This window comes from Parambassis ranga, chromosome 18 (genome assembly GCF_900634625.1).
Source record: "Parambassis ranga chromosome 18, fParRan2.1, whole genome shotgun sequence".
Taxonomy (NCBI): domain Eukaryota; kingdom Metazoa; phylum Chordata; class Actinopteri; family Ambassidae; genus Parambassis; species Parambassis ranga.
The window spans coordinates 11,226,117-11,236,320 of record NC_041038.1 but is presented as its reverse complement, the minus strand read 5'-3'; the positions used below and the strand labels follow the sequence as shown (position 1 = coordinate 11,236,320).

Below are 10,204 nucleotides of genomic sequence, written 5' to 3'. Positions count from 1 at the left end.
GTCTCCAAAACCACTGCGGGTCCTCCCACACGTTCTCACGTCAATCAGACACGGAGCAGTGAACGGTTCAACGCCAGCGCTATTCAAAGGGAGAGAGGGAGGGAGAGAGAGAGGGGGAGAGAGAGAGAGAGAGAGGGGAGGCCGCTGCTTCTGAGCGTTTCTCCAGGCCAACGGAGCGGAATCTGTACCGGCGGTCTTCTTGTTGGCAGGTGGAGCAGGAACCCGCCTACTCTGGACTACCAACACACACAAAAAAAGCTCTGCAGACAAGCCCACATTTACCATAAAAACAGCACCACAGTCAAGCCTGGGGGAGTCTACACTGCTGCACCGCGGGTATTATTGGCAACGACCGCTGCAGAAAATCACGAACTGCTGCTGCTGACACGCTCAAACACGCACAGCTGTGAACTTGTTATTTTCTACTTTTGTAGCTACATCAAGTGTTATAACACCGCGATCCGCAGTCATGTGGTTGTGAGCATAAATATATACACGAGTACTGTTGAGACAAACTTCTTCAACTACCCCGTTGTCTCCATGAGTTGGTTGGTGAGCGAAAGAGGAATCAATAGTAGGTCTCAGATTAACTATTTATTGAATGAACATCAAGTAAAAGATCAGATCTGGAGATGTGTCTGATCAGGACCCTGGCACACACACACACACACACATCTGCCTTTGTTACCAAAAAACACATCATTATATACACCAGGGGCAGTCCCTGAGTGCTCACACTCCATTGGTGTTTTACATACATTTTATGACCCCCTTGTCAGGGGGTCAACTTAGAGTGAGTGCCTTTAGGTTAAACCTTAACTCCTTAAAAGTAGTTGTTTACCTCTGCTAAACTGACAATTTCCCTGAGCCGGCACTGCCAGCTTCCTCTGATCAGCCCCATAGAACACATACGAAACAGTTAATGTATCACCCACAGTACCTAGTACTAATTTAGAAAACACTGATTCCCACTGTATTTATATGAGTAACATTACTTTCAACATATTGGCACTAACAGCTTCCTCTGATCAGCCCCATAGAGCACATACCAACAGTTAATGTATCACCCACAGTACCTAGTACTAATTTAGAAAACACTGATTCCCACTGTATTTATATGAGTAACATTACGTTCAACATATTGGCACTAACAGCTTCCTCTGATCAGCCCCATAGAGCACATACCAACAGTTAATGTATCACCAACAGTACCTAGTACTAATTTAGAAAACACTGATTCCCACTGTATTTATATGAGTAACATTACTTTCAACATATTGTCTCTACCAGCTTCCTCTGATCAGCCCCATAGAACAAATATCACCAACAGTACCTAGTACTAATTTAGAAAGTACTGATTTACAGTATTTATATGAGTAACATTACTTTAACATACTGGCACTACCACTCTGATCATACTCCTTCCCTCATCGCCCCCCAGAGGAGGCAGTGAACGGTCATCAAAGGCAGAGAGCGTATGAAGTGAATCAAGTCTCTCCGCCCGCTTCGCGCTCAGGAAGGAGTATCACCAACTCTTCATCGTGGTCAGCGAGACCATCAACTTTAGAAAAGCATTTCTCAAGTCAAGGACTATAGAAATGATCCCTGAAAGTATAGTCTTAACCTGCCAATACTGCTGCCCACCTACTAGTATGACGGCCACGGCCTTCACTGTCATGGTGCTGACATTGGTCAATGTGTAACACACGATATAAATATATATATGTTAAAAAGCGACATAATAATCTAAAAACATAAACCAAGAGACTACACTAGTTACCAGCCACTATATAAGCATCTATAACGGCGTACACTTAAAAATTAGGGTATTTTAAAACGCATATCGACAACCATCACTGTTACCGGATATGTATTTACACCCTGTTATGCTAAAAAATACAAAACATATTCGATATGTTTCAATAGTGTTCACAACTAAAGCCTCCATTAGCCGTATAATAACTTATAAAGTATTTTTAAAGATTACCCACAATGCTATTTGGTGGCAAATCTCTCCTCCGTTTCTCTCATAGGCTGCTGCGATGCTGCATGGCAGCGTGTTAGCCTCAAAAGCTAACAACAACAGAGGTTTAACCGGAACATTAACAGCCGATATTTAAACTAAACCTTCAGGGCACATACTTTGGCTGAATGCTGGTATCACACACTGTAATATAACATGAAACAGAATGAATACCATGTGAGGAAACACGCGAAAGTTGGGGTTTTACGTTAAGAACAGCCGGCTAGCAAATGCATGATCGTGTGCTGCTTTTCGTCTTCCGACTCGAAAATTATTCTGCGAGAACAACAGTTCCTACGTAGTCACGCATGAGAATAGATACCGTAACCGGTTAGAAATACTAACTAAACAGTAGTGGAAATTATAGTCGTTTTAAAAATCAATGAAATCGAAACACAGCTTTTAAATTTCAGTTTAATAAAGCTGCCATGAAAGCAATTTTGTCGGCTCACAGCATTTATGCCATTACAACTGTACTATTCATTTATTCTGTCATTTTAATTACTAGATCCAAACTGACTGACTAATTTTAATTACTAGACACGTACATTTTGTAATGTATCTTAAGAGGTAGTGGTGGAAGCTAAGATATTTAATGATTTTACCAGCTATATTGACCTTAACATTGTTAAGATAAGATAAGATAAGATAAGATAAGATAAGATAAGATAAGATAAGATAAGATAAGAGAATCCTTTATTAGTCCCCCGCAGGGGACTTATCTATCAGGTATAAAGGGGCTGATTGGACGATAATCAGTCAAATGTTACAGACAAGAATGAATTCAAGTAGTTTTGAGGTAGAAACACTTTTTGGCACAAAACCTGCTTAGCTCTCAGCACACTATTGAACTGTATGAATTAAAACACAACGTGATACATGTGAATGCTAGCCATTAGCTAGCCATGCTAATACGCCAAAGCCACGAATCAACTCGCAACAACAACCGAACGCAGGATTTTGTCCACAATGTTTCAACTTCGGGAAACAGGTAGGAAAACGTATAATGCACTTTATAACATTATTTGAACAAGAAAACAATACAAAAACCTCTTAAATGGTCAATTGGAGGGCACATCTTTACCTGAGTTGTGTGCTTCTGCGCATGCTTAATTGGACAGAAGGAGAAAGTTCACAAAACTTTAATGTAATATTCATGACAAAACCCTGTGAGAAGTCTTGCTCTGCTGCCATCTGCTGGAGATTCAGAGAAGACCGGGCTTCACTTCCTACTTACTTTTTTTTTTTTATAAACTTTATTAGAACTTAAACAAAAATGAACAGTGCCAGGGGGGTACATATACAAACATTATTTTTACAATGAGAATTATACAAAAATATTGTATAGAGCACATAAACGTAAAGTCTTTATAGCTTTCAAATTGTGAGATTTTTCTATAGTTTTGATGTACTGTTTGGCCTCATTCCTAAATGCAACAAAAAAGGTTTTTGATTTGTATGACATTTGTGAATATACCATTTAGATAACAAAATAATAAGATTAATAAGGTAATATTGATTGGTCTTTGTGAGTGAAAAGGTAATGAAGCCAAACAGTACATTCTCCAAACAAAGGGAAAAATCAAGATCAATAGAAGACGAAATCAAATCACAGACATCTGTCCACAAGCTGGTAGAAGAAGGGCAAGACCAAAACAAATGAAAAACATCTTCAGAGGAACCCGAACAAACAGAGCAGCTGGTATCAGTAATTTTTTTAAAATGTTGTGCAAAAAAAGACTTTAGCATTTTTCATATCTTCTTCCAGTTAAGGTTGCACTTCCTACTTACTTAAAAGCACTGATTCACAGTATAGCCGGCACTGCCAGCTTCCTCTGATCAGCCCCATAGAACACATACGAAACAGTTAATGTATCACCCACAGTACCTAGTACTAATTTAGAAAACACTGATTCCCACTGTATTTATATGAGTAACATTACTTTCAACATATTGGCACTACCAGCTTCCTCTGATCAGCCGCATAGAACACATACCAAACAGTTAAAGTATCACCAACAGTACCTAGTACTAATTTAGTACTGATTCACAGTATTTCTATGAGTAACATTACTTTAACATACTGGCACTACCACTCTGATCATACTCCTTCCCTCATCGCCCCCAGAGGAGACAGTGAACGGTCATCAAAGGCAGAGAGCGTATGAAATGAATCAAGTCTCTCCGCCCGCTTCGCGCTCAGGAAGGAGTATCACCAACTCTTCATCGTGGTCAGCGAGACCATCATCTTTAGAAAAGCATTTCTCAAGTCAAGGACTATAGAAATGATCCCTGAAAGTATAGTCTTAACCTGCCAATACTGCTGCCCACCTACTAGTATGACGGCCACGGCCTTCACTGTCATGGTGCTGACATTGGTCAATGTGTAACACACGATATAAATATATATATGTTAAAAAGCGACATAATAATCTAAAAAACATAAACCAAGAGACTACACAAGTTACCAGCCACAATATAAGCATCTATAACAGCGTACACTTAAAAATAAGGGTATGTTCCGGTGTTTCCGGATGTGTATTTACACCCTGTTATGCTAAATAAATACAAAACATATTCACACAACCACCTAAAAGAAAAATGCTAAAACACCAAATAAGTTAACTATTGTCTTGGGTTGATGAAGTGCAGGCTATGTGTTAATTGATTAATCGGAATAATTCGTTGTCTTCTCTTGGCTACGCTGCTTTGTTTACTGTGACGTCATCAACCCGCGACACTCACTCACTCACTCACATGTTGTGGACATTTATTTTGTTCTTTCTTCCTTCCTCTGCACTCACACGTGTTTTAAAGTGTCGTTTTGTGGATTTCGTGAAATGTTTTTTTTTAGCTTCGACAACAGCCAGAGTGACGTCAACAGCGTGAATGTGACCCTTTGGCTTCGAAATGTCTCTTTGGGTTAAGTTCAAAGACCACAAAACCAGACATGTCTCGGCGTTTGTAGGAGGTAAAAGGTAAAATTTGTATCAGTATTAAACGTCTGGCGTTAATAAAGACATTAGGAACATTAGGCTGAAATGGCGCATAGTCAACCAGAGACGTGCGAAATGCAGCTGAATGGAGTTTCAGAGCTGATCGATCTGCTGTGCATAGACGTGGAGACCGATGCAGTGGAGGACAGACCCGGAAGAGACGATGCACCGTGTTCTGTAAGTGTGATTTATTATCAGTCATTACACATAAGCTGTTGTTGTCTATAAAACGAGGATTACAAGGATTTTATTATGGTTGTACCTGTTTTTTTTTTACTAGACAGGATAAAACAGCAGTGGTGTTGATTTCTACACTGTTAATGTGTTTATTTCTCTGTTGAATGAACAGAAGAATGTACTCAGGAAGCAGCGACACTGGGAGAAGCAGGTGGCAGCGAAGAAGAGCAAGAGGAGAGAAGAGAAGCAGAGGAGGAAGCTCAATCGTGACTCAGGTGAAGAAGAGCTGTGTCAGGACGTCACAGGGTGGAAACTAAAATACAGATTTAACACGGTTTTCTTTATACAGGTGCCAGCATAGATCATCCAGAGTTTACCAAACGGGTCATGAAGGCAATCACCAGAGAGCGCTTAGCCGAGGCTCAGTCCACAGGCCTCAAAGTATGTGTGGACTTAAGCATGACGGACTGCATGTCAGACAAGGTCAGTGGATGACGAACATGTCCTACTTTACATCTCAGATAAACGCCAATCATTTGTGATGAACGTCTTTTTATATCCCTGAAATGATGGCCCAGTATGTGTTTCTGGTTCAGGAAATCGGTCGGCTGGCCGGCCAGCTGAGGCGTCTGTACGGATCCAACAAGAAGGCAGCTCGACCGTTTCACGTGTTCCTGACAGACCTGAGAGAGGACAGCCGTCTGTACAGAGAGTGCATACGGATGAATGAGGGCTTCCTCAACTACATGGTGATTATTCTTATTTACACACTGATTATTGATTATTAGAAGAAGCAGAACATGGAACCTCAAATATGTCATATAACAGATGCTGTGTTTCTGTTAGATGGACATAACAGAGGACAGCTGTCTGGACCGGTTTCCTCCTGAAACTGTAGTCTACCTCACACCAGATGCTGAAGAAGGTGTGAAGAATTTAATGCATCTTTTGGCCAGCAGAGGGCGCCACATGACTATATTATTGTCATTTCTGAACCCATAATCAAAAGCTGAATTATATAAAAGTGTATTTTTTTTTAAAGCCACTTCATTTATTCATCATTTTCTTATCTTCCTTTCCTGCTCAGCTTTGGTGACAGTGGATGCTGACAAGGTTTATGTCCTCGGTGGTCTTGTGGATGAAAGCATCCAGAAGGTGTTCGAACACAGACGTCACATTAGGATCAGTCTGTTCATTTGAGGTCAGTTTTTTTCACTCTTTCTGTTTTTCCTCTGCAGAAACTGAGCTTTTCCAGAGCTGCAGAGCTGAGTGTGCACACAGCACGGCTGCCCATAGACGAGTACATGGTGAAGAAATCCAACGTAAAGAACTTCCACTCGAAGATCCTGGCTGTCAATCAAGGCGAGCATCAATGTTTTATTTATGTGTGTGTGTGTGTGTGTGTGTGTGTTAGTTAAAGATTCTGCTGAGGTCGTCTGTAATAAAGCTTTCCTCTCTTTGAACAGTCTTTGACATCTTGTTGACCTTCTGTGACACCGGCAGCTGGACACAAGCCCTGCAGACATGGTTCCCCCTGGGGAAGGGTTATGAGGTCGCACCAGTCTACTCACCTGCAACACAGCCTGAGCTTGAGGATTAATGGATGCATTACATGTCATGCTTTATACAGAAGATTGTGTGGAAGGACATTAAGGGACACAGGGTTAAAGACTGCTGTTCAGGACATTTATACTTCACACTGAAGAATCCGAGAATGCTGCAGAGTGTTTAATAATAATAATAATAATAATAAGGTGATGGAGTGCATTAATCACTGTGAGAGGAGCCAGCTGAGGTGGGTCAGGGCTCTGGTTTGGATGCCCGCTGAGCCTGGGAGCACCTCAGCACCCCCTCAGAGGAGCTGGAGGGTATGTGGAGGTCTTCATTTTCCAGCTAAAACTGCTGCCTCAACCTGACCCCACATAAAAATAAAGAACTGATGGATGGAGTTTTTTTTTTTTTTTTGGCGTCACACACTGCTGCTGAAATGATTCCTGGGAAAATGGAATAATTATCCTCGAACTATCAGAGGAACACAACAGACCGTAACATTTTCATTTGGCATCAGTCATCTCTTTTGTGCATCAGACGTATAATCACTGCATGTATTGTGTTTTATTTCTTAGAACGACCATAAAAAAAAAACAAGACACAACAAGTTTTTTATGTTCAGACATTTATTTGATTTTCTTTAAAGCATTTGATTATATCTGACATCTTTTAGCACTGATCCCAGAAACACCATGGCTCATCACACATGTAGTAATACAACACTGTAAAATGACTCAAAGTGCATTTATAACCTTATCGACAAGGTATGAAAAGGGGTAGTACAGTAAAGAGGGAGTAAAGTTGTTTAAATGTGAACTTTAGTTCTGTGTGTAGTGCTCCATTCTACTGAATTGCTACATTCAATGTCTGCTTTCACACATTCTTTACATACAGTCACACACACTTCTACAGGACGTTCATTCTTTATAATCCAGCCACTTCCTCTGTGCTGTTTAACAGTGAACGTTCATACATGTTCAGGCAATGTGCGGAATAATAAGCTGAAGAAGGAGAAGAGGAGAAAAACTTAAATTACACAGCAGATGGATCAAATGTTAGCATTGTTATTATAAACCGTGTGGCTCATGGTTGCAGCTTTTTATGTGATTGTAACGTGATATTTATCTCTGGCTCCGTGCAGCTGCTCCACCCTGCTGCTGCAGCTTTTTCTCAAGAACGAACTGGATCAGCTTCTTCACCCAGGAGGACTGAGGGTTCAGACAGACCTTCTCCCCGCTCACTAGGCCAGCTCTGAACAAAGATTAGATCCACATCAGATGAGGGCCAAGTAGCCAAGTTTTAACCTCTGTGTCATTTAATCACAACCATTCCGGTGAAGTGTTAAAGCTTTCTGGCAGTAAGTAAATACACAAACATGTGCAAATGAAATGACTCACTCACTGGGATGAATGCTAAGCTAATGTAGCTAAACCTAAGAGAGCATTAGGTCAGAGGTACGTCTTCGATGGACCTGTTTGTTTCAGTGCTTCAGTGTTACACACAGACCGGATAAATAGAGAGGGTTGCGTCAGGAAGACACCAGAACTGACAAATGATGCTCTTTGAAGGCCTCAAAAAAAGGCTTTTATTCTGAAAATAATTAATTTTTATAGCAGTTAAATTACATTTTCTAAAAAAGATTTCTTAGTTTCTTAGATTTTTATCTTGTGAGAGAGTTCTGACTTCGGCTCTATAGCACTGCATGAGGATTGACCTAGGATCTATTGACTGGACCACACAGTGTGGGCGTATTTATACATTTAATAAGCACAATAAAGATGCCTTTGTGTGATGGATTGACTTACATGACCTCTGTGTGAGCGCAGTGAGGCCCCTCGGGGAAGAGCTTGATGCTCTTCAGGTTGTCCGGCGGGATGATCCTGGACTCCACCTGCACACAGCGACAGTGTGTGTTGTAGTCCCTGCTGATCGGCGGCATTCCTGTCATCAACACACATGCAGATGCAGATTTAACTTTATTTCATATAATGTGTTATGGTCTTTAGTACTATGAAGCAGGACCAACATGGAAAATCATGTTGTTTTGATGTTCCTGCCAGGTTCACAGCTCTCAGTGTGGGAGATAATGTACAAAGACCATATCAGATGTAGGAGTGCTTGGCAGATGACAAGACATCAGGAATGTGTTTGCTCAGATGCAAATCTGGGAGTCGAATGCTGGCTTACTGTCTTAATCACAGCTAAGGTTTGTGACATTCTTAGACTGGAACCTTCCTCTTTTTGCCTCTTCCTCTATCGTGACATCAAATACACACAGTCGCAGTGAAGCAGCTCCTCATTCTTACTGAGAAGTAAGTGAGGAACTTGTAGCAAAGCTTTCAATTAATTGCACCTTTATATCCTCAGTTTATTCTACAATAACATTTTTTCTTTGTGTAATCACATTAAAACGTCACACATTTGTCTCCAGCTGCCATTTTAATTTGTAAAACATGAAAATCAAAGTGCAGATTTGTAGCGTTCTTATCGTATTTACATTAGCAGACCTTGTTTTTAAATATCATCCAAATCTTCTGTTCCAAATGAGTCACAGGCTCAGTTCAAGGGGTGAAACTGCTGAGTTTCCATTACAGGTGCACCCCCGCACCACCCACTCACGCCTCTAACGGCTTGTCAGGGCAAACAGGACTCCTCAGTTTGCTATCTCCCTGTGCTGAAACTGTCAAACGCCTGAGCTGCCTGAGGAATGTTTTAGTCATGCAGAAAACCCTCCCACGTCTTACCTGTGACGAGGACCAGCAGGGTCCCGAGCACGATCAGGATACAGAGCTTCATGTCGTCTCAGTGGTGGCTGCTCAAGTTCTTTACTGTCAAACAGCTGCTGCTTCTGTTTGCATACATCTGAGGTGCAGTATTTATTCATACAGCGGCCATGTGATCCCCCTGTGGGAGATTTTTTTTTTTTAAAAAGTGTGTGTGTGTTGGTTTCACTTTGTGGTCTTCACGTGTGCAGCAGAAGACAGTCATGAGACGGTGGGTTCAGGGACCGACCAGAGGCCCAGCCGAGGTGAAGACGCAGAGACCACAGAACTGAGTCACACAGACGAGCTGTGCACGTGTGTGAGTGTGTGTGTGTGTGTGTGTGTGAGTGTGAGTGTATACACAACAGCTTCATTTCACTTCTGCATGTCGTAGCTCCGCTGAAGTATTCATCTGTTTCCCCCTTTCTGAACCTGAAAGAGGAAAATGATCATCAGATACAGTTCTGCAAACATGATGGGATGCTGTCATTATTATTACCATCATTTCCTTTGGTATTATTAATAAAATCAATCTGCTCTTATCAGACTGTATTTGCCCTTTGTGCGCAGAAAGATCATTAAATCAAGTCATCCTCCTTTAATTATCCTGTGGACATAGGTTAACCAGGGGGATCCACACTAAATCCTGTTAGTGACACAGATTACAGGAAACCTAGTCTAGACTCATTAATAGG

General features: G+C 41.3%; 2 protein-coding genes and 2 non-coding genes across 4 annotated transcripts; 1 reads left to right on the top strand and 3 right to left on the bottom strand.

Moving 5' to 3' along the window:
- Positions 1-1,403: 1,403 nt before the first annotated feature.
- On the bottom strand, positions 1,404-1,621 carry LOC114451270 (small nucleolar RNA U3). The gene has a single exon (XR_003672194.1). It is a non-coding gene; the product is annotated as a small nucleolar RNA U3 (small nucleolar RNA).
- A 2,493-nt stretch (positions 1,622-4,114) lies between these two features.
- Positions 4,115-4,331, bottom strand: LOC114451268 (small nucleolar RNA U3). The gene has a single exon (XR_003672193.1). It is a non-coding gene; the product is annotated as a small nucleolar RNA U3 (small nucleolar RNA).
- Positions 4,332-4,755: 424 nt separating this feature from the next.
- On the top strand, positions 4,756-7,354 carry trmt10b (tRNA methyltransferase 10B). Its single transcript, XM_028429120.1, has 8 exons — positions 4,756-5,196; positions 5,369-5,471; positions 5,546-5,679; positions 5,793-5,945; positions 6,043-6,121; positions 6,284-6,351; positions 6,435-6,558; positions 6,663-7,354. Exons 1-8 carry the CDS (start codon positions 5,065-5,067, stop codon positions 6,794-6,796), a joined length of 927 nt encoding a protein of 308 aa, XP_028284921.1. The 5' UTR covers positions 4,756-5,064; the 3' UTR covers positions 6,797-7,354.
- Positions 7,355-7,361: 7 nt separating this feature from the next.
- cxcl19 (chemokine (C-X-C motif) ligand 19) lies at positions 7,362-9,612 on the bottom strand. The gene is made up of 3 exons (XM_028429121.1): positions 9,492-9,612; positions 8,553-8,688; positions 7,362-7,998 (listed from the first exon to the last, which is right to left on the bottom strand). Exons 1-3 carry the CDS (start codon positions 9,541-9,543, stop codon positions 7,869-7,871), a joined length of 318 nt encoding a protein of 105 aa, XP_028284922.1. The 5' UTR covers positions 9,544-9,612; the 3' UTR covers positions 7,362-7,868.
- Positions 9,613-10,204: the final 592 nt, after the last annotated feature.

What these genes read in the sequence shown, in the direction of transcription:
- trmt10b (XM_028429120.1), top strand. Translation starts at nt 5,065, where the DNA reads ATGGCGCATAGTCAACCAGAGACGTGCGAAATGCAGCTGAATGGAGTT. An exon ending in AGGGCTTCCTCAACTACATG is followed by an intron (nt 5,946 to 6,042) that starts GTGATTATTCTT and finishes TGTTTCTGTTAG; the next exon opens with ATGGACATAACAGAGGACAG. An exon ending in GATCCTGGCTGTCAATCAAG is followed by an intron (nt 6,559 to 6,662) that starts GCGAGCATCAAT and finishes CTCTTTGAACAG; the next exon opens with TCTTTGACATCTTGTTGACC.
- cxcl19 (XM_028429121.1), bottom strand. Translation starts at nt 9,543, where the DNA reads ATGAAGCTCTGTATCCTGATCGTGCTCGGGACCCTGCTGGTCCTCGTC. An exon ending in CCTGCTGGTCCTCGTCACAG is followed by an intron (nt 8,689 to 9,491) that starts GTAAGACGTGGG and finishes TGTTGATGACAG; the next exon opens with GAATGCCGCCGATCAGCAGG. An exon ending in TGCGCTCACACAGAGGTCAT is followed by an intron (nt 7,999 to 8,552) that starts GTAAGTCAATCC and finishes ATCTTTGTTCAG; the next exon opens with AGCTGGCCTAGTGAGCGGGG.